This window comes from Petaurus breviceps, unplaced genomic scaffold, assembly GCF_028583685.1.
Source record: "Petaurus breviceps papuanus isolate PSGF00001 unplaced genomic scaffold, PetGlider_PUasm1.0 99, whole genome shotgun sequence".
Lineage (NCBI taxonomy): Eukaryota > Metazoa > Chordata > Mammalia > Diprotodontia > Petauridae > Petaurus > Petaurus breviceps.
This window is the reverse complement of record NW_027187465.1, coordinates 23,923,498-23,947,189: the sequence shown is the minus strand read 5'-3', so window position 1 is coordinate 23,947,189 and position 23,692 is coordinate 23,923,498. Positions and strand designations below refer to the sequence as shown.

Sequence of the window (23,692 nt, the reverse complement as noted above, 5' to 3'; positions counted from 1 at the left end):
GACATCCCTTATTCAAAGTCCCCTCCCAGCTCTGACATCCCTTATTCCAAGGCCCCTCCCAGTTCGGATATTCTCTAACCATGCCCCAATACCCTTAACTCTGGTTCCTGAGAGAGGTGGAGATGGTGCAAAGGAAATTGTTTGAGGTTGGTTCACTCAATCTGCACCTCCAAGAGGACTCAAGGTGGAGAAATTTCCTGTCCCTGGGTTGGAGGCAGAACCTGCTATCAGATGGAGAGTGCTGTAGGCCGTTTCCTCCTTTGATGTGGCCGAAGAAAGCCCTTGTCTTGAGAACAAAGGCTGTGGGCCTGGAAAATCCACTTGGGATGGAGCTAGCTGGCTGGGGGGGGGGGGCCACAAGTGGCCGGCTTCCTTCACAAAGTTCCTCTCCCTGGGGACTTCTCAGTGGAGGACCTCCCCTCCTGTCCGTCAGTCAGGAACCCTGGGATTGAATACAGAACAAACTTGGCGAGCCTGAGCAAGTCAGCCTCCCCAAGCTTCGGGTTCCCCACAGGTCCATTTGGACAGTAATTTCAACTCTAGGTGGACATCCCTGTGAAGGCAATGGAGGGGTATTTGGTGGGCATGGACAGTCCACAACATATAACCAGGGAGAAGCCCCAAGGAAGTGGAGTGAAGAGTGTCCACAAGGAAATTGTAGGGGGGGAAAGATGGGTGGGCCGGCAGAGTACTCCACTATAAGCAGTATCTGCACAGTGAATAGACATCTTCCTGAATTCTAATCTGGCCAGCTGTGTGACCCTGGACAAATCACTTCACCCTGTTTTCCTCCTTTGTAAAATGAGCTGGAGAGGAAATGGCAAATCACCCCAGTGTCTTTGTCAAGAAAACAAAAGATGTGGCGTCAGACACTTGCTAGCTGTGTGATGCTGGGCAAGTCACTTAACCTTATTTGCCTCAGTTTCCTCATCTATAAAGTGAACTGGAGAAGGAAATGGCAAAATCACTTCAGTGTCCTTGCCAAGAAAACCCCACATGGGGTCATGAAGAGTTAAATATGACTGAAAAATGACTGAAAGGTTCAGCTCAGAGGAAACCCAACCCTTTGGGTTCCCAGTTGCAGGCTCTTATTATAGGCAATATCAAAATAGCTTGGACTTTGCTTTTCTACCTGTAGGGAAAACTCAATGACCTTGGGCAAGTCATTTCCCCACTCGCTCTGCTTTCTCAACTGAGACCAGGCTCTTTTCTCACTAGGATCCTAGAACCTGTCCCCAGGCCAGTGTTAGGTTGCCCTGCCCTGCCCTGTTCTCCATCTCATGTATTGGAAAACTATAATCAGTAATACTGCTGTCTCTGGGGAGGGGGTCATGCATCAGTAAACAGACTGATGGTTCCACTCACCCAATCTGATTTTCCAGGTAATAACACCATGTTGAACAAGAGCTAGGTGGGGCCATAGTGCATAGAACCTCATCTTCACAAGTTCAAATCTGGCCTCAGACACTTGCTGGCTGTGTAAACTTGGACAAGTCACCTAACCCTGTCTGCCTCAGTTTCCTTATCTGAAAAGTGAGGATAATAACACCTGGCTCCCAGGACTGTTGTGAGGATCAAATGAGATGATAATTGGAAAATGCTTTGCAAACCTTAAGCAGTATACACGTTAGCTATCTTCCCCTGAAGTCCAATCCATGTACCACGCAGTTGCTGATGTAATGATCCTAAAACACAGTCTGAACATGTTACTCTTTTTTTCCTCTCTTTTTTTTCTTTTTGGAGGGGGGAAGACAGGGCAATTGGGGTTAAGTGACTTGCCCAAGGTCACATGGCTAGTAAGTGTTAAGTGTCTGAGGTCAGATTTGAACTCATGACCATGTTACTTTTGCTCAACAAACTCGGCCCCCTTGTGGCTCCTAGGTTCAATTACACACTCCTCTGCTTGGCTCCAGTGTCACTTTCTAGGTCATTTATTACTTCTTTTGACGCACACTGGCATGGCTGGATTGGTCTTACTGTTCCTCACCACAACTCTATTTAACTGCCCAAGAGCATAGTAGCCACTCAAAAATGTTGATTGAGAAATTAATTGATCTCCTGATGAACCAACAAATTTGGAAAGATTGCCATATTGAGGTTGTGCCCTGTGGCCACAGCCATTAAAAGTGCTATGCTGATTAGGGCTGCCTGAATTTGAACCGTCTACCCCATTGCACATGGCCCTGCTGGATACACAGCCTAGATTAGTGGGAAAAGAAAAAGAAGCAAACACTTAGCAAACGCGCACTATGTGCCAGGCACAGCTCAGAGACTTACAAACATCGCATTTTATCCTACACGGGAGGCTCGTGGTATTATTTCCAGTTTACAGTTGAGGAAACTGAGGCAGACAGTTTTTAGCACATAGTTAATAAGTACCTAAGGCCAAATTTTAACTCAGTTCTTCTGATTCCGAGCCTAGTCCGCATCCTATCTAACGTACTACCTAACCAAACAGGATGAATAGTTAGAAACAGGTTCTAATATTTTCCCAGTTCCTTTTCTTGGCCTGCTTCCTTTGCTCCCCTCCCGGCTCTCACATTCCGTGCTCCAAGGTTCCTCCCAAGCCTGCCGATTGTGTGCTCTAATGCACCCCCCTTCCTTTTCTCACATTTTGTGCTCTGAGGTCGCTCCCAGCTGTGACATTGTCTATTATAAGGCCCTCCCAGCTGTGACATTCTGCATCCCAAGGGCCCTTCCAGCTTCCCAAAGCAGCATGTGTATCCCAGGGTGCTTGTCAGCCTCCCACCATATTCTAGACTTCAAGGAGGTGATGCTGAGAAATGTGAGGGGAGAAGAACGAAGGGCCCCCGAGAAGCAGTTCTGGCCAAAAAAGCAAGAGGGGGAGGTGGATGTCGGGTCCAGCTCTGTTTGCTCCGAATTTCAATAAACTGGTGAATAAACACAATGAAGCTTCTGATCATGAGGGCTTGGATCAGGCACTATGGCAACCAGAGAAGGTACATTGGCCCTTGCCTGATTCCCAAGGCGCAGGCAGCCCCTAGGGGAGCGCCTCATTCTAAAAATGGGAGACTTAAGGGAGCATACACTTAGGGACCTCCAGAGGAAGCACATTTCTTGGGAATGGAGTCCAGACTTTTTCCTTTACAGATGAGGAAATTGAGGCACAGAGTAGGTCACACTGGTTGTGATCAGCAGAACTTAAATCCCCTAACTCCAAACCCACCCCTTCTTCCACTTCAACACCACTAATTGGGAGGGTCTGGTGGCTCTGTCTGATGGTTGGGGTGGGGGGCAAAACTCATAGGAAAGAAGAGATGACGGCCTGCTTCTCTGAGCCGAGTGGAGTACTTGCCTCTCTCTCATCTTTGAGGCTGGAAAGACAGAGACCCTGGGCTTGGGGAGCCATGGTCTGATAGGGGAGACCCCAGTATGGTGGTGTGCCTATCCTATGTGAAGCCTAAACCTGACAACAGATGCCATCCGTTTTAAGGGAGCTCTGTCGGGTGGAGGACTCCCAGGCAGTCCAAGAAGGGCTTGGGTGATGGAGAGCCCAGTCAGATAAGGGAGACAGTCCTCTTCCCCCACCCTGAGAGAGAACCAGTCTGAAGGGGAGGGAGGGGACGCAGAAAAGAAAGGAAATGATAAAAATGAGCTCAAATCAGAGAGACCCATGAAATGTGGGGGTGGAGACGTGACGCTGGGCTGTTGACAAGATTGTACTTAACCAAGCCCCTTCCTTTGCCTTCTACAGCCTCAGTTTCCCCTTGGGAAGGGCGACCACATTGCCAGTTTCTGGGGAGATACTTAAAGCCACGGGTCTCGAACCCCTCGGAGGAGCCCCGCTCCTTTCTCTTCCCAAAGGCGGAGTCGACCCTGTACTATTCGTGACCTTAGGGAAACTGAGGCTGAGGAGAGCGCTGGGTTGGAGGGGAAGAGGCGCGTGGGTCCGGGACCCAGGTGTCCTGCTGCCCGTTTTGCCGAGGGGCGGGAGCTCAGGGCTCCGCCTCCCCCCCTCCTACCCCCTCCCAACAGGCGCCTACACTTGCCTCTCTCCTTGGTTTGGGCAGCCCGGGCGGCCTCAGTTCTCAGCCCGCGCGCCCTGGGCCCAGGCGGCGGCGGTCCATGGCAGACCCCGCACCCCCAGCTCCGGCTGCGGCCCCAATGCCGACCCAGGCCCCCGGCAAAAAGGAGCTCAAGATCGTGATCGTGGGGGACGGCGGCTGCGGGAAGACCTCGTTGCTCATGGTTTACAGCCAGGGGGCCTTCCCGGAGGTGAGGGCCGGGGGGTGGGGGGTGGGCACAGGTAGGGAAACGAGGGGAGGGGGGGAGGACCGCTCCAGCCCCTTCCTCAGCTTCGACCCTGCCTTTGCTCCCAGCCTGTGCCTACCGCCAGGGGCGGAGGCGCTCGGAATTCCCCTGCGGGAGGCGGCCAGGGGACCCAGGCTCCCGGCAGGGCTGTCCCGGGGAGGGTAACTGGGTGGCGGCCAGCTGCTCTCCCCCTCCTCTCCTGGTCCTCCCTCTAGGCCCCCCCCCCCCTGCACTCGGTCACTGCAGAAGTAGGTTCGGGGGTCGTCCTGGGACTCCCTTTGCGGATGCACGTCCCATGGCAGGCGCATGAGCTGGGGTGTGTGGGACTGGCTCCCTCTCCTTCCCCAGGTTTGGGGGTGACGCTTCCCCCACCCTAGTTCCCCTCCCAGTACAGCTCTGTAGTAGGGTTAGGAGGAACTCCTCTCTCAGGCCATCCAGGGAAGGGAGGAGATGTGAGCCACTTTGGTTACTGTTGGGGCGAACGCCCCAGTCCTCAGGCACCCTGCCGGGGGTACGGCCTTCTGGAGCAGGGGTCTCCGATTTCCCCAACTCTGACCACTCCCCTGATGTTTCCGTCCTCCCCCTCCCCCAGCACTACGCCCCTTCGGTCTTCGAAAAGTACACCACCAGCGTGACCCTGGGCAGCAAGGAGGTGATCCTTAATCTCTATGATACCGCAGGTGAGTGGGCGTCCCTGGGGACTTCCCAGCCCCAAGGGGAAGGGCCAAGGTCCCCAGGGGCCGAGCCTCTCTTGCCCAGGCACTCACTCCCAGCCTCGAGGCATGTCCTCTCCCAGCAGGGGGAGAAGAAGCCGAAGAACCCCACAATGCTATTATTAGTAGTAACAATGAATAATAAAACAGTCATTAGATGATAACTAGCAATTATTATTAATGATGTTACATGTATTTAGCCCTTAAACTAGATAAACTGGTAACTAGATACATTGTGGGGGTGCTCCTGGGGGGTGCAAGGGGAGTATAAAGGCTAATGCGGAACTTCTTGGCATTTGGGGGGTCATGGACGCCCTTCTGGCTATTACATGATACCTATGGACCCCTTAGAATAATGTTTTTAAATGACTGAAGGAAATTCTCCTTTCACTTAGAGCTTAATGAAAATAAAGACGTCATTTTCCCCATTCAGGTTTACAGACATCCCCCTGCCCTGACATCTATCCATGGGTCCCCTGGGGGTCCATTAAGAACCCCTGCCCTAGGAGAGTCTATTAAGGTAGGAAGGAAATGAGCCCCAGACCAGCCAAGCTCAGTAAGACAAGATGGCAACCACTTTGTCAGGCCTAGCAGCTCGGGAGTCCCATTCACTATTACCATCTCTGCCTGTGGAGTGTACCCATGTAGTGATATCACAGATGCTTGGACTATTAAGGAGAAGGTGGTGCTTCTAGGGTCATAGAATCTGGAGCTCAAGGGATCTGTGAGAGATCATCTTGGCCACTTTGATCCTTTTACAGCTGAGAGAAACTGAGTCACAGAAAGCACTTGCTCAAGATCCCATAGTGAGTGAGTTGTTCAGTAATTCTCAGTCCTGTGTAACTCTTCCATGATCCCTTTTGGGGTTTTCTTGGCAAAGATACTGGAATGTTTTGCCATTGCCTTCTCCAGCTTATTTTACAGATAAGGAAACTGAGGCAAACACAGTTAACTGACTTGCCCAGGGTCAAATAGAAAGTGTCTGAAGCTGGATTTGAACTCAGAAAGAGGAGTCTTCCTGACTCCAGGCCACATGAGGGCCCTAACCATTGTAACACCCAGTTTCCTTTGTGAGTTAGCATCAGAGCCAAGATGAGAACCCAGGTCTCCTGACTCCCAGATCAATTCCCATTCTCCTAGAGCAAACTTTTCCTCGAAGTCAAATGGGAACTGAAGAAGGAAGGAAGGGGAGGGAGATTTAGAAATGTCAGGCAAAATCATGAGGTCTGAAATACAGGCAACCGGCTAGATTCATAACTATGCATATTTATGCAAATGATGTTAAAGAAAGTACCTAGTAGAGAAGGGGAAGAGAGTAAGCATGTATGTAGAGCCTACTATTTGATCCTCAGGACAACCCTGTGAGGTAGATGCTGTTATTGTCCCTATTTTACGGTTGGGGAAACTGAGGCAGACAGCAATTAAGTGACTTGCCCAGGGTCATACACCTAGTATGTGTTTGAGGCTGGATTGACTTTATATATATATATAAAAGATAATGTAGTATTTGGGGTGGCTAGGTGGCACAGTGAATAGAGCACCGGCCCTGGAGTCAGGAGGACCTGAGTTCAAATGTGACCGCAGACACTTAACACAAAACTAGCCATGTGACCTTGGGCAAGTCACTTAACCCCAATTGCCCTCCAAAAAAACAAAAAAAAAAAAAAAGATAATATAGGATTCAGAGCCAAAAAGATACTTAGAACATAGAATGGAGCAAAGATAGGAGAGACTTTGGAACATGGAATGTAAGAAGGGGAAGGGAATTTATACCATAAGATGTCAGACGTAAGAGGGACTTTAGTTCAGAACAAGTTAGAATAATATTTCACATGTAGATATTTTCATGTTTGAGAAATTCTTTCTTCACAGTAACACTAAGCAGTAGCCATACTGTTTGGAGATCGCCTAGTCTGGGCCCATTATTTTTAAATGAGTCTCAGAAAAAGGAAGTGACTTGTCCAGGGTCACACAGTCAAGTGTATAGACTCTTGTAAGTTCATGATGGGTTTAGGGTAGCAGTAAGAGAGGAAATCCATGTTGTCATACTCCTGATTTTAGAAAGACCCTTATTGCTTTGCATAAATTTAAATATCCCACTGAAGTATTTTCCATGTTGACATAGAACTAACATCACAAAAGTGCCTGCAAGGAAGGTGCCTAAAGCTTCAAGCTGGGCCAATGACCCTCCCTCTTGCTGCAGAGCAGTTGGCCTTCGGGACCTTCCCAACCAAGAGATGGGGATCCCTGTGAACTCCCCATATATATGAAGGGACCTGGAACCTACCCCCAGGTTTCACTGTCAGTCCATATTATAGCAGCTGACCACACACCCCTTTGAGATTCTATCTATGTGGGTGAGGCATTGTCTGTGACCCTGGGACTCAAATGCAAAAATGAGATGAAATTTACCCCTTGGAGAATTTATATTCTACTGGAGATGAGCAGGGATGGGGGAACTGGGAGATAGGGTGATGCAACAGAAAGAGCACCAAATTTTGAGTCTCGGGACCCAGGTTCGAATCCTGCCTCAGACATTTCCTAGGCTGTGTGTGACCTTAGGCAAGCGGCTTAACCTCTTTGGGCCAGTTTCCTCACCCGTAAAATGAAAGGGTTGGACCAGATAGCCTCTGAGGTCCATGGATCTATATGGCTTCAGCTATAAATTCACAGGTATATGCATCTACGAGGATTTATGATCCTTTGACACAGAGAAGATCCAGGAGACATTGCGAAAGATGGTGATTATAGACTTCTCTTGGTTCTCACCCCTGGGCGGTAGGGAGAGGGGCAGGGTTTATTAGACCTACATCATAGATATGGGCAAGATCAAATGGTTTTTCCATTGGTTCCTCTTATAAGATTCTGGGACTTTGGCAGCCTGGGGATACAATCCACTTGGGAGCCATCAGAGATGGAAGAATGCCCTCAGTCCATCAGCACTGCAGAGGTGCTGATCTGGTCTGATGAATGAATGTCAGAATGAACAAATGAAAAAGCATTTATTAATCTCTGCTCTTGGGATCTAAAAGTCTAATAGGGATGACATGGTCCCCAGCCTGGAGGAAACTTCCAGTCCCCTCAATGAGGTTCCTGGTCTGATAATATACCTGTTCAGTCCTGTCCGACTCTTCAGGACTCCATGGACCACAGCACACCAATGCTGTCCATGAGGTTCCTTCTCCAATGGATTAAGGCAGACAAGGTGAAGTGACTTGCCCAGAGTCACACAGCTAGTAAGTGTCTGAGGTCAGATTTGAACCCAGGTCTTCCTGACTCCAGACCCAGAGCTCTATCCACTGGACCACCCAGCTACCTGGATGGAGATACTACCCTTCCCAGATCCTAGTCTGATTGGAGAGGTAGGATACACCCACCCACTCGCGGCTACCTATTATGAGTAGGTTATACAGAAGGCAGACTGATGCCCAGAGCAAGAGGTTGGTCAGGAGAAGATGGCTGGAGGGTCTGGGCTGGCAGGGCAGATAGAAAGGAAGGGGAAAATATCATTAAACACCTACTATGTGCCAGATGCCATCTAAGTGCTTTACAAATATTATCTCATTTGTTCTTCACAACAGCCCTTGGAGGTGGATGGGATTTTCCCCATTTTACAATTGAGAAAACTGAGGTAGACGGAGGGAGAGGTCATTTGTTCACGGATTCCCCCAGCTAATAAATGAAGCTGAATTTTAATTCAGATCTCCCTGATTCCAAGGTTGAACGCTCTGCCCACTGTGGTACCTAGCTGGCTCTTTAAAAGGATGCTAGTCCACTCTGTCAGGAATAGTTATAGAATAATAATTTGATGTTTTTCAGTCATTTTTTTCAGTCCTTTTAGACTCTTTGTGACCCCATTTGGGGTTTTCTTGGCAAAGATACTGGAGTGGTTTGCCATTTCCTTCTCCAGCTCATTTTACAGATGAGGAAACTGAGGCAAACAGGGTTAAGTGACTTGCCCAGGGTCACACAGCTAGTAAGTGTCTGAGGCTGGATTTGATCAGGAAGACTCATCTTCCTGACTCTGGGTCTGGCGCTCTGTGCACTATGGCAGCCCTTAGTTGTCAGTAATAATCATAATAGTTAACATTTATATAGCACTTGCTATATGCCAAGCACTGTGCTATGCACCTGGGAAGTAGGTGCTATTATCATTCCCATTTTACAGTTGAAGAAACTGAGGCAAACTGGGTTAAGTGACTTGCCCAGGGTCACACTGCTAGTAAGTGTCTGAGGCTAAATTTGAACTCCAGGCTTAGCCCTCTACTGCGCTACCTTGCTGTCTCTTCAAAAGGATAATGTTAGTCTACTGAGTCAGAGATGGCGGTAGAATGTAGACCAGGGAATAACCCAGAACAAGGTTTCTCTTGGAGGGCTCCCAGACAGCCCAACGGGGTGGAGAACCTGCAGCCTTGAGACCCTCTAGGTCCTCGAGTGCAACCCTTTAAGTCCTCAAGTGCCACACCTGAGGCCCAAAGGGTTGCACTTGAGGACCTAAAGGGTCCTGAGGCCGAAGGTTCCCCACCCCTGGCTCAGGAGAATAGGCTTCCTAGAAGCTCCCAGATCACTAGTGGGAGGAATGGGCTTGGCAACCAGGGAGGTTCTCAGTCTTTTCTGAGTCCTTGACCTCTTTGCCGTGAGGTGAAGTCTCATAATGAGCATTTAAAAAAATCTATGGTTGAAATAAATGCTACATTTCAGTGAGAGATGAGTGAAAATGAACAGATAGCATTTTTTCTCATCCAAGGGAATGAATGAATTTCCCCCCCAAATGTATCCTGGGAGCCCTTGGAGACCTGATCCCAGGGCAAGAGCTCCCAATGATTCCAGCCCTGGGGGAAGGGGAAGTGAGGTCCACAAAAGCTTTAGCATCACGGCCCCAGCCATGGAGGGGACCTCAGAGGCCTTGTCTAATCACCTGCCATATTTTAGGAATTATTATTATTTTTTTTAAAGCAATCGGGGTTAAGTAACTTGCTCAAGGTTACACGGCCAGTTATTTCTTTGATCCCAGGTCATCCCGACATTGGAGCCGGTGCTCTTACTCCCTGAGCCACCTGGCCACCCCTTCACCTGACATATTTTACAGATGAGGAAACGGAGGCCTAGACCAGATTTGCCCCAGGATTATAGAGAGAGTAAACAGTAAAGCTGAGGTGCAGGAATTCACATCTTCCACCTGGCTCCTTCCCAATTCACCTGGAGGACTGCTTCATTCCATCATTAGCATTTCAGCTGGGTGTGACTTGGGGGGTGTAGATGGTTCAGGAAGGAGAGAGGCCTGGAAAAAAGAAGGACAAGTTGGGCTCAGGTGAGGGGAGGGAGGGAGGAGGCCTTTTTGCTGCCCCACCTCCTTCGGGTACTTTTACTTTGGACAGTGGGAAATTTGGAGAAACTGCCTACACATGGCACATCAAAAACCCAGTGGGGGCTCTCAGAGGTGGTTAGATGGGGAAGCAAAGACCTGGAACTCCAAAGCCCAGGGGTGGGGGTGGGGGGCTCTATAATGAGATCACCTCAGCAACTCAACCCACCCTCCCCGACCTGTCTCTGAAACACCCACAGGCAGGAAATTGTGGTAAAGCCAGAAGCTTCCTTGGGGGGGAGGGGGAAAGAGACTTGGGGTGGGGGAGGAGTTGGAAGATGTCAGAGGCTGGAGCTTGGTCTCCTCTAGGGTGTTTAGAACAGGCCAGATGGGGTGGGCACTGTGAGAAATTTGGTACCCAAGTCACCCAGAGTAACCACAGTGGAAATTCATTTATTGTTTTGAGGTTTACTAAATGCTGTTCGTATGTAGTCTCTCTACATCAGTCAGGAGGCGGTGGGTAGGGTACCGGGCTTGGAGTCAAGAAGATGTGAGTTCAAGTCCAGCCTCAGATACTTCTTAGCTGTGTGACCCTGGGCAAGTCACTTAACCTTTTTGTCTTAATCTACTGGAGAAGGAAACGACAAACTGCTCCAATATCTTTGCCAAGAAAACCCCATGGATGGTATTGGTGGGATATGGTCCATGGGGTGATGAAGAAGCAGACATGACTAAGTCAACTGGACAACAGCAACAATGTTAGTCCATCAGGAAGCATTTATTAAGCTCCTGCTGCGTACCCAGCCCCATTCTAAGCACTAGCCATACAAAGAAAGTCAGAACACAGCCTCTGGCGGGGTCACTCCTTCACTTTTGGGCAGCTCGGGTGCCCCAAGAAGGAAAGGTCTTGATCATACCGCCATCATCAAGTTTCCCCAGCCATTGAATTTGACAGGAGGAAGATTGAGGACACCACTGGACTGGCATTCAGGGGGAGGTCAGCCCCACACCGGGCAGATTAAGCAGCCCATAGAAGAGGGGCTTGATATCATGGCACCAGAGGTCACCAAGCCGATCCAGTTCAAGGGGAAGAAATTAACCACTGTCAGGCTTGCCCAGAGCAAGGAGGCATTCGACATTACTGACAAAATTGGAATTATCTGTAAGACTCGTCCAGCTAGCCTGACCCCATGTAATAAACAGCGTGCCACCATAACCAGAGAAAGAATGATCCAAATTAGGAGCCATTGTGGGGCAAAGAGCGACTGGGTGGTGCAGTGGACACAGCCTCAAACACCTCCTAGCTGTGTGACCCTGGGCAAGTCACTTCACCTTGTTTGCCTCACTTTCTCATCTGTAAAATGGGCTGGAGATGGAAATGGCAAACCACTCCAGGATCTCTGCCAAGAAAACTATAAATGGGGTCGTGTCTTAATGATGACAACAAGGGGCAAAGCCAAGGAGTAACTGGCACCAGTCTTTGTGAGAACCATCAAAGAAGAAGTGAGACCTCTAAGAAGTAATTCAGGCGGGGCTGGGGTTTTCCAAACTGCTCTTCCCTTCTGGGGAGCAAATGAAGGTGGGTGGGAACAAAGAAGTGAGTGAAAGTTCTTCTCCACTGCCCCCACCATGTTCCTGACACCTTAGGACCCACCTGCCCGCACTCAGAGCCCCCTTGCTTCACTTCCAACCAGGACAGATTTTCCCCAGGGTCAAGGTCATCTGGCCTCCATTGGTGTTTCAGAGAGTTGAAACTGAGTGGCATCCAGGGAAAGAAATATTTCTTGGGGAAAATCATGTCGTAATCCCTGTCCCCCTTCTTGCTGACCCAAGAGAGAGGAGTGAGGGAGGTGAGTGCTCTGGGGACTCGGGGTGAAGAGGGGCCTCAACTCAGGGGCAATGCACTCACCTTCCTCTTCCTCTTCTGCCCCTCTTCCCACCCAGGGCCTCTCCTTCCATCATACCATAGCTCAGGCGATTGGTCTTGAGGTTTGGGGTTCAGCTGTCCCTTGGGTCACTCAACTGGCTGTGGGCCTTTGGGCAAGTGTCCCTCCCTCCCCCTCCAGGCCTCAGTGTCTTCATCTGTATAATAAGGGAAGTGGATTGCATGCCCCTTAAAGGCCCTTCTGATGTAGCCCTTACCATCATATGAACCCTCCCCTGCCCAGGAGCAGAAACACGGCAGAGTCTGGGACCTTGGTGAAAGTGGATAGATGGGGGATCAGGGCAGGCGACAGAATGAGGCAGAAACAAGGCACAAGGGGGCATTTCAAGTTGGGGTGGGCCCAGTGTGAAAGGACTTCTCTGAAAGAAGCACTTCACTGGCTGAGAAACACCTCCCACAGCCTGGCTGAAGACAGCTTCTCTCTTAGACAGAAGTGTGTTGCAAACCCTGAAGCGAACCACAGGCCTTGCAGTCAAGTTTCTCTGCTGTTAACAGGAAGCCGGAGAGTGGGGGTGAAGAGAAGAGGCCCTGGCGAGCCTGGGGGAGTCAGGATGTTGCAATGGAAAGAACTCTAGGTTGGACATGAGGAGCTCTGGGGGGCATGAGTCTTGGCTTTTCCCTGTGGGATCCTGGGGAGTTATTTCCTCCCACTGGACTAGTTTCTGTACCTGCTAAGTGAGGGAGTAGCGTCTTGCTCATTTATTCATAACCAATATCCTGAGAATAGAGCACCCATTATATAGTCATTCAACAAACGTTGGACAGGTGAGGGGAAGGCCAGTTGGAGATGCAAGTTTTGGAAGTGACTTACCTAAGGTCACATGGCTAGTATCACTTAGAGGTAGGATTCAAACTCAAATCTTGTGTGACTCACAGTTCAGAGCCCTTAGCCCAGTGCCTAGCATATAGTAGGTGCTTAATAAATACTGGTTGATTAGTTGGCTTTCCACAGAACCATGCTGAACCTCATGGGGCAGGGAGCATAAGTATTATCCTGAATTTGCAGATGGGAAAACTAAAGCAGACAGAGGTAAAATTATTTGCCCACAGTCCCATAACGTCTGAGGTAATTTTTGAACCCAGGTCCCTATGCCATCTTGAAAAATCCAGACAGAAGTTCATGAGAAAATTTGAAGGAGGACAGAATTCTCAGCTGGTGGGAGTGGGGGAGCCAGGAAAGGTGATTGGACAAGGTGGCACCCAAGCTAGGCTTTGAAAGAAGAGAAAGATTTCAACAGGCAGAGATAGAGGCAGTCCATGTCAGAAAGACCTGTGCAAAAGTGTGGAGGTGGGAAATGGCACGTTGTGGTTGGGGACCAGCTCCAAGTTCATGTTGGTTAGAAATTGCAAGCTTGAATATGAAGCAGGACTAGGAAAATAAGTTGGAGTCAGAGTAAAGCAGACACATAGGCCAGGCTAAGGAGCTTGAATGTATGCTGGAGGTGATAGGGAGCCATGAAGTTTTTTGAGTAGGAGAGTGACATCGGAATCTGTGCCTCAGACTATTTTGGCAGAGATACAGAGGATGAATTGGAATCTCGAAAGACTGGAGACAGGGAGAACAGTCAGAAGGCCACTGTTACAGTCTCTATGAGAGATGCCTCAGATGCGGGCCTTGTGGGTGGAGAGGAAGGGATTTGGGAGCTGCTGTGAAAGGCGACTTGACAGCTGATCATTTCCAGCCTGGGTGAGTGGGAGGATGAGAGGGCCATCCCTTCCAGCTGGAGTCTGTCGCTCTGGGATTCCTTCTAAATAGACTTTTATTCTCTGGGGCCAGGGGGACTCAGTGGGGAGGGGCTACAGCTCCTGTTCAGGCTAGGATGGGGGCTTGGGCCTTTCAAGGGAAGGCTGGGAATCTTGGTAAAGGGGAATGAAAGGGCTATCAGGCCCTAGATTCCCCTTTTATGTCTCCGTAATCTCAGGGAGAGAAGGCCAGAGGGCCCCGTCACCCAATCTCTCAGGGCAGTGAAATGAGAGAGGAGAGGGGAGTAGACTCAGGGTCTTTAGGCAGCTAGGTCACACTGGACATCCCCCTTCCCAGACCATGGAGACTCTTAGTGTGCCACGTCCGGTGGCTCTGGGGTCTACTCCTGGGTGCCACGTCCGGTGGCTCCTGGGTGCCACGTCCGGTGGCTCCTGGGGTCTACTCCTGGGTGCCACGTCCGGTGGCTCCTGGGGTCTACTTCTGGGTGCCACGTCCGGTGGCTCCTGGGGTCTACTTCTGGGTGCTTCTGTTCTTCAGGCAGAGTTGTAGGGCAAGATCACTAGCCACCTCAGAGTTATGCTGGGGGTCTGGCAGGAGGCCAGGAAGGGAGGGAAGCATGGTCCCAGGGAGAGCTAGGGCCCTTCTAATCTCTTCCTTCTGAGTTTAAGCTGGGGTGGAGCAGAAGCCAAGGGTCCTTTTCTTCCTCCTCCAGAGGCTGCTGACTCCATAGAATCTCTAAGGATTCCTGCCTCCCAACCCTGTAGTCCTGGTCAGGAATGCTTAGGAATGTTGGCTGCTAGAATCCACTTTAGATACTCAGACATTCCCTTGGGATCTGAATTGGGGTGGGGGATGGGGGAAATGGAGGGATAGACAGCCTGATTCTTTTTTTTTTTTTGCTTTTTGGAAGGCAATTGGGGTTAAGTGACTTGCCCAAGGTCACATGGCTATTTTTTGTGTTAAGCGTCTGAGGCTGGATTTGAACTCAGTCCTCCTGACTCCAGGGCCGGTGGTCTATTCATTGTACCACCTAGCCGCCCTTAGACAGCCTGATTCTTGACCCTGAAATAGGAAAATAGAGGTAGGGGTAGTTGGGGGGGAGGGGCAAACTGGTCTAGTCTCCTCACAATCACAAGAGAGGGGAGCCTGACCTGGGTTCCATCATGAATACCCTGTGCAGCCTTGAGCAAGTTGCCTACCTTCTCTGGGCCTTCATTTTCTTCACCTGTAGTAACAACAGTAATAGTTCAGATTTACACAGGGCTTTAAACTTTGCAAAGTTTGTATTCGGAATCTCAGTCAATAGCCACAACAACTGTTGTGGGTGCAGGTGCTATTTTTAGCCACCGAGACTTCGGGAAAGTAAGTGATTTGTCCAGGATCACACAGGTAACTGGGCTGACTGAGGGCTGGCCAGGGAATGCAGCGGATTCAATGCTGAGCTGGAATTCAGCCTTGGACATGTACCAGCCATGTGATGCTGGGCAAGATTCTTAACCTCTGGCAGCCTCAGTCTCTTGAGCTGTAAAATGGTCATAAAAGCAGCACCTGCCTCTCAGGGCTGTTGTGAGAATTAAATGAGGTAAAAGCCCTTCGCACAGCGCCTGTGCATAGTAGGCCCTTAATGGAGCGTGTTCCCTTCTCTGCGTTATGGCCAAGTAAGGGTGGAAAGGATCGGAATCAATTAAGTCAGTAAAGTGTGGACAGTCATTTCTGCTTGAAATCTTCCCACGGAGGGCACTGAGGTGTAACTTGGTTGCATTAGGAGTTGGCAAGAACTTGATAATTGCTATTCAGAGGCAGTTGAAGAATTAGCTTAGAATCTCCTCAGGAGAAAAAAGGAGCAGCCAAGGACCCCCAGCCAGCATGCTGCCAGGGCAGAGCTCTTCCTTCCTCCCTTCTTCCCTCCCTCCCTCTTTTTCTTTTTCTTTTTTTTTTTTTGCTTTTTGGAGGGCATTTGGGGTTAAGTGACTTGCCCAAGGCCACATGGCTAGTAAGTGTTAAGTGTCTAAGGTCAGATTTGAACTCAGGTCCTCCTGACTTCAGGGCCAGTGCTCTATTCACTCTGCCACCTAGCCACCCCTCCCTCCTTTTCTTCTTTCCTCTTTCTTTCCTTCCCATTCATCTTTCCTCTCTCCATCCCTTCCTTCTCTTCTTTCCTTCCTTTATCTGTCCTTCTCCTTCCCTCCCTCTCTTCCTCTTCCTCCTTCCCTTCCTCCTCTTTTCCCTTCCTCCCTTCCTTCCTCTTTTTCCTCCTTTCCTCCCTCTTCCCTTCCTTCCCACCTCCTTTCCTCCCTTTCTTCCGCTCTCTCTTTTCCTCTCTCCATTGCTCCCTCCCTTCCTCCTTTTCTTCCTTCCTCTCTCTCTTCTTCTCTTCTTTCCTTCCTACTTCCCTCTTACCTTCCCCCTTACCCTCCCTCCTCCTTTCCTCCTTTTCTTCCTCCCTCCCTTCCTCTTTTTATTCTTCCCTTCCTCTCTCCTTCCCTTCTTCTTTCTCCTTCCCTCCTCCTTTTCTCCTTCCCCTCTCTGTCCCTCCATCTCTTCCTTTCTTCTTAACTCCCTCCTCTCCCTCCTTCCTTCCTCTCTTCCTCTGTCCCCTCTTTCTTCCTGAGAATGAGCCAGCAGATCTATCCACAAGAACAGCAGAGTCCTACGGCACTCACTTCCAGCCAGTGTGAAGGGCAAGGTGACCAGTACACTATGTTTATGTTCCTGCCAGTTCCAAGTAACAGCCATGGGCAAACACTGAGCATGTTGGTTTCTCTCCTGAGGAAAAAGTGAAAGGACTGGTAATGATCAGAGAAAGGGCTGCTGCTGATGGTGATGGCTCCTTGCTGAGACGTGCAGAGGGGGCTGTTTATCCGATGGACACAAGCAAGGGAGAAATCAACCATCTTTCCAGATATGTACCTGAGTGTGATGGAAAGCTTGCCAAAACCTATCAGACCTAATGATGCTCACCACCCACTCAGAGCAAGTGACTCATGGGGCCAATTGACACTTCCTGAAGGAACCCAACACATATTGGTAGGAAGGATGAAGTCCTGGGCAGGAAACAAGTTGATATTTTTATCTCTTTTTCAAGTGAAAGATAGAGGTTTCAGAATAGAAAGGTAAGAGAGACAGCATGGCATAGTGGATAGAAGGCTGATCTTCAGGCCAAAAGACCTGAGTTCAAATCCTACCTCTGACTCATATTGGCTGTGTGACCCTAGGCAAGTCACTTAACCTCTGAGTACTCTAGGCACTCTAAGACTGTCAGTTGCAGAACCATTGGAGATCTGAAATGCTAGAGAGCATTTCCCACACCAGGAGTTCTCTACATTGAGAACATCACAGGTCCCTCCCCCCCACCCCCAAAAGAAAGGAGCAGAAATCAGGAAACAATAGTGAATAAACATTTTTAAAGCACCTACTATGTGCCAGGCACTGTGCTAAACATTGGGGATACAGAAAAAAGGGGAATTTGGGGTGTGTTACTAAACACATAGTAACATCAGTTACTAAAGTGGCATCTCAATCTGGGGAAAGTCAGCCAGATTTGGAGGTACATGCTATGCTTGAGGAGAGCATATTATAAAGCCACTTTTTGGTTTTCTTTGTCTTTCTGGCGCTTAGCATAGAATCCAGCACATAGTACTGTTTTAAAAAATGTTTATTAACTGAGTTCGGTGAAACTGTAGTTGGCTCCCATAGTCACAAAATTCTGTAAGGGAAGCTGTCTCAAGATGTATAGGACAGAGAAGGAAGGAGGGAAGGAGGGAGGGAGGAAAAAAGGAAAGATGGAAGGGAGGAAGGAGGGAGGAAAAAAGGAAAGATGGAAGGAAGGGTGGATAGAAGGAAGAAAAAAAGGAAGGAAGGTAGGAAGGAAGGAAGGAAAAATGGTATTTGAGAATCATATTTAGACTTTTTTAGCCCATGACTTCAAAAAACAGGACTGATGTGCTGCTCATGCCCAAGCATGGAGTGAGCCTCATGAGCACTGGAAAGACTACAGTTGCTTAGAGCCTTGAAATTCCAATCAAAAGGAGTTTAAATGGAAAGGTTAAATTAAATAATGTTTGTTGAATTGAATTGAAAGGGGCAGGAGGAAGGAGGGAGAGAATTACCTATATATGGCTACCAAAGCAAAAACCACAGAGAGGAACAGGAACAAAGAAGGCAAATGAGATATCTTAATACAAGGAGTCAGGATGGGAGACACGATTATAGTATGATTAAGGAAGGATGTATCTTATTCAAAAGAACAAAACAGGTAAAAACATGATGTAGCATTATGTACGTGTATGTACATACATACATGTATATATACACATACATACACACATATATTAAGAACCTGCTATTGGGGGCAACTAGGTAGCACAGTATATAGAGCACCAGCCCTGGAGTCAGGAGGACCTGAGGTCAAATCCGGCCTCAGACACTTAACACAAAACTAGCCATGTGACCTTGAACAAGTCACTTAACCCCAATTGCCCTACTTTCCCCCCTCAAAAAAAAAAAAAAGAACCTGCTGTGTGCCAATTCCTGTGCTAATTAGATCACTCACTGAACAAATGTCTTCCTCAGGCTTTATAGGATGAAATCACAGTTGATCAAAGAAGGATGAACTACTCAATTTCACCTTTGCTTTTGTGATCTCCGTCAAGGAGAATAATTTTCAAAAAGGGAGGATGGAACAAAAATAGTTAAAAGGGAGTTGAAAACCAAAAAAAAAGCATGGAGATTTTAGGAAAATTGAGCTATCCTTGATGAATTCAAGTCACCAGGCCCAGATGCATCCCAACCCAGGGTACTAGGTGGCACAGTGGATAGAGCACTGGACCCGGAGTCAGGAAGACCTCAGTTCAAATCTGACCTCAGATACTTGCTAGCTGCATGATCTTGGACAAGTCTTAACCTCCACCTGCCTTTGCTTCCTTACCTGTAAAATGGGGATAATAATAGTATCTACCTTCCAGGATTGTTGTAAGGATCAAATTAGATAATAGTTTTTAAAGCACAGTGCCTGGCATATATTAAGCACTATATAAATGTTAGCTACTATTCTATGATTGTTGAACCATGGACTTTTGGTCTTCAAAAAGATCATTATGAATGAGAGAAGTGCTACAGGATTGGAAATAGTCAAAAATCTTGGAGTAGGGGGGGACAGAAGGAGAGAGAGAGGGAAAAAGAGGAGAGAGAGGGAAGGGGAGGGAAAGGGAGAGAATTCTGGACTTGGAGTCAGAAGAGGCCTAGATTCAAATCCAAATTCTGACATTTATTAGCTGTGTGATTTTGGGCTGTCAACCTCTGGTTTGTGAACATCTTAAAAAAAGGAAGTGGTTAACACAGAGTTGGTGTGGCTTCATCAAGGGCAAGTCGTGCCAAACTGACCTCATTTCTTTTTCTTTTTTTGACAATGCTACAACATGGGCAGACCAGTGATAATTTGTTTACCTAGGTTTCAGCAAAACAGTTTATGAAATCTCTCATTGTTGCCTTGTAGACCAGATGCAGAGATATGAACTAACTGGCTAGGTGGTACAGCAGAAAGAGCTCTGGATCTGGAGTCAGGAAAACCTGAGTTTAAATCCAGCCTCAGACACTTACTAGTTGTGTGACCTGGAACAAGTAAGTCACTTAAGCAGGTTTGCCTCAGTTTCCTTATCCACAAAATGTGGATAATAATACCTGCCTTGTAGATGTTGAGAGGATCAAATGAGAAGATAATATTTTTAAAGTGCTTAGCACAGTGCCTGGAACATTCTTTTGTTGTTCATTATTGTTGAGTTGTTTCAGTTGTGTCTGACTCTTTGTGGCTTCATATGGTGTCTTCCTGGCAGAAATACTGGAGTGGTTTTCCATTTCCTTCTCTGCCTCATTTTACAGATGAGGAAACTGAGGCAAACAGGGTTAGGTGACTTGCCCAGGGTCACACAGGTAGGGAGCTATCTGAGGCTGGATTTGATGTCATGAAGATGACTCTTCCTGACTCCAGGCCACCTCTACATACTCTATCTGCCTTAGCAGGCACATAGTAGGCACTATATAAAGGCAAGCAATTACTATTCCTAAATGATAGGACAGTTGGGTGATTTTGGAACTCATCTAATTAATCTCTAGGCCAAAAGAATAGTCATTAATGGAATTAATGTCACCTTAATGTGTCTAATGGAGTGGCCCAGAGATCTGTCCTTGGCCAAGCTCTACTTAACTTTTTTTTTATCAGTTACTTGGATAAAGGCATTCTTATCAAATTTCCAGGTAACACAAGGTTGAGAACAATAGCTAACATTTGTCATTCAGTCATTTTCAGTCGTGTCTGACTCTTTGTGTCCCCATTTGGGGTTTTCTTGGTAAAGATATTGGAGTGGTTTACCATTTCCTTCTCTAGCTCATTTTACAGATGAGAAAACTAAGGTAAATGAGGTTAAGTGACTTACTTAGGATCACCCAGCTAGTAAATGTCTGGGTTCAGATTTGAACTCAGGTTTTCCTGACTCTAGGCCTGGCACTCTATCCACTATGGCACCACCTAGCTGTCTGACAGCTAACATACTGAATGACAAAGTCAGTGTTCAAAAGGACCTTGACAGACTAGAATGAATTTTGCATCAATTAAATGAAATTCGATTGGGATAAACAAATACTATACTTAGGTTCACACAGAGGAAGACAAAATACACAAAGGAAGCTGAAAAGTGTGTGTTGGGGAGTCCTTTCTACATCTATAATTTCTCCCAACTTTGCCCTCTTCTCTTTATTAACCCAGCCTCCATCTTGGCTGACTCCGCCATCTCTCTCCTAGGCTATTGTCATAGGCCTCAGTTGGTCTCCCTGCCTCCAGGCTTTCCTTTCTCCAGTTTGATGTTCCTAAAATGCAAGTCACACCCCTCCTCTAGAAGCTTTAGTGGTTCCCTAGTGCTTCTAGGAGAAAGCACAGACTACTCTATATGCCCTTTAAATTCCTTCATGATCTGCCTCCCGTCCATCTTCTCAAACCTACTTCCAGGTACTTCCTCTCACTTACCCTGTGGCTACGCTTTGCCTGTATGTGGCATTACATCTCCCACCTCTCTTCCTTTGCACAGGCTGTGTCCTGGGTCTGAATGTTCTCTCTGCTCACCCTTCAGGTATTACCTCTTCCAAGTCGCCCTCCTTGATTCCGCCCAGGTTTCAGCCCACCCTCCCCTCCCCACTCTGATGTTATGCTGTCTGTTTACTCATCTGGGTATGTGTCATATTCCTCAAGTATAATGTAAGGCAGGGTCTGGCCCATCTCTGCTTTTGCATCCCTAGTGACTGGCACATTTCTTTTTTTAGGTCTGGTCTGGGATCCTCCACCCAGGGCTCTTCCAGTGAGGAAGATGCCTCTGTCAAAGCAGAGACTAACGGCTCTGACGATTCTAGTCTTAGATGTTGACTACATGTGAGTCAGGGTGGTAGATTCAGAGCTGGGGGAACCTCAGAGGTCAGAGAGCCCAACCCCTCCCTCCATTGTACAGTTGAGAAAACTGAGGCCCAGAGAGGGGAAGTGACCCAGTCAAGGGCACACTGAGAATAAAGTGGCAGAGACAGGGATGAAGATAGTCCCCCTGCCCCCACCTGAGGCCAGTGTTCCTCCCTTCTTGTCATTGCTTGTACATGTGCCCCACTAGGCCCCAGCCAGCCAGCCCCTATGTAGCTGGCACAGAGTAAGTGTTTAATAAGTACCTGGTAGATGAATAGAAGGAAGGAAGAGAAAGAAAGAGAAAAAGAAAGGGGAAAAGAAGAGGAGAAAGAATTGGGAAGAGGAGGAAGAAAGAGGAAAAGAACAGTGGAGAGAAAGAGGAGAGAGAGAGAGAGAAAGGGAAAAAGAAAGATGAAAATGAAGAGAAAGAATGGGGGAAAGAGAGAAAAATGAGAGAGGGAGAAAGAAAGAGAAAGGAAAAAAAGAGAAAGAATAGAGGAAAGAACAGGGGAAAAAGAAATGAGAGAAAGGGAGAAAGAGAAAAAGAAAGTTGCATTTAAGAGAGACAGTGTGTCCACAGTGAGAGAAATGATAGCTCCATGGTCCTCTGCCCTAATCAGATCACCACTAAAATGCTGTCCACATAACTGGGTGCCACCATTCAGGAAGGACATTGATAAAATGGAACAAATTCAGACAACAGTAGTCAAGATGGCAAGAGGTCTAGAGGCCGTGTCATAAGATGTAAAGCCCTTAACCACCCAGCTCCAGCCTCCCTCTCAAGTGTTATCAAAAACGATTCCCCATGCCATAGTCTACAATGCAGTCACGTCTCTGTATTTGTCACATGACACATTCCATCTCCGCTCTTCGTGCCTTTGCCCAGGCTGGCCCTCATGCCTGGAGTGCCCTCCATCCTGAGATCCTTTGTGTCTTCCAAAGCTCCCAAGTGCCTTTCCTGATTCTCCTCCCTTCCTCCCACCTTGTACCTCCTCCTACTGCCAAACTACCCGGTCATTAGCTTCTTGTATATACTGATACGTACATACTCCACATTGACTAGGTCCCCGTGTTGGCCAACTTCACAGCAGCCAGGAATTCTTTACTTCTCCCCAGCTGACTCCCCATAGCTATTCCAAACCTTCTCTTCCCTCCTCAACTCTCCCACACATCTTCCCCACCCTTCCGCTGAAGCTCTTGCCTCTGGTGAGAAGCAGAGGGAGCGAGTAGTGTCGTGGCCTGGAATCAGGAAGAGTTGAGTTCAAATTCAGCCTCACACACTCACTAGCTGTGTGACCCTGTGCAGGTCACTTAACCTCCGTTTGCCTGTTTCTTCAACCGCAAAATGCCAATAACAAAAGCATCCTACTTTGCAGATGTTTTGTGAGGACCAAATGAGAGGATAATATTTGCAGAAAGTGCTTAGCACACTTCCTGACACATAGTGGGTACTATATAAATCCTACTCTCTTTCCTTTTTTCTCAATCTCTATCTCAAAATCTTTGACATCACTTCTTCTCCACTCCTTTCCTCTAGCCTCTGACAACGAGGTGGCCTTTCTTGCTAAGACCAAGCCTTCTACATGTGTCCTGGGTCCCATCCCTTCCATCTTCTCCTGCAGATTATAACCTCACTCTTCAAGCTCTGTCAATTGATAAACATTTATAAAGCACCTGCTGTGTGCCAGGAACAGTACTAAGTGCTGGGGATACAAAAAGAGGCAAAAGCCAGTCCCTGCCCTCAAGGAGCTTACAGTCTAATGGGAGAGACGCATGCAAACAAGTACGCACAAACAGGCTATATCCAGGGTAAACAGGGAATCACTAACAGAGGGAGGCTTTGGAATGAAGAGGGGCTGGGGAGGCCTCCTGTGGGACTTAAAGGAAGCCAAGGAGGCCAGTAGGGAGAGTGAAGCAGCAAGACCTACTCTCTATGTACGGGTCCTTTTCCTACTGTTTTCATACATGCGTTCTCCGTCCTTTACATTTTGAAAAAAAAGCCTTTTTGAAACTCTGCCGTCCCCTCAGGTTGTTTTCCTTTTGTTCTTCCTTTTCCTCAGCCAAATTCCTAGAAAAAACTGCCTACACCGGCTGCCGCCATGTCCTTTCTTCTCACTCACTCTTCCACTTGCAAATTGGATTCCAACATCATCACTCAACTGAAATTGCTGTCTCCAAAGGTGCCAGCGATTCTTTAATTGCCAAACCAAATGGGTCTTCTTATCCTTGAGTTTTCTGCTGCAGCTGACACAATTGACTAATTGCCCTTTTCTTCCGGGTAGTCTGTCCTCTCTGGGTTTTCTGGGGGGTAGTC

General features: G+C 48.1%; 1 protein-coding gene across 2 annotated transcripts in view; it reads left to right on the top strand.

Annotated features, from left to right (window-relative positions):
- The first annotated feature begins 3,971 nt into the window (after positions 1–3,971).
- Positions 3,972–23,692, top strand: part of RHOF (ras homolog family member F, filopodia associated) — a 28,933-nt gene continuing 9,212 nt past the window's right edge. The window contains exons 1-3 of one of the 2 annotated variants that reach the window (XM_069081375.1): positions 3,972–4,236; positions 4,865–4,952; positions 23,439–23,558. In XM_069081375.1, the coding sequence (XP_068937476.1) occupies positions 4,087–4,236; positions 4,865–4,952; positions 23,439–23,558 (358 nt within the window). In that variant the 5' untranslated portion in view covers positions 3,972–4,086. The remainder of the gene's footprint in view (positions 4,237–4,864; positions 4,953–23,438; positions 23,559–23,692) is intronic. The other variant, XM_069081376.1, reaches the window with a different exon arrangement.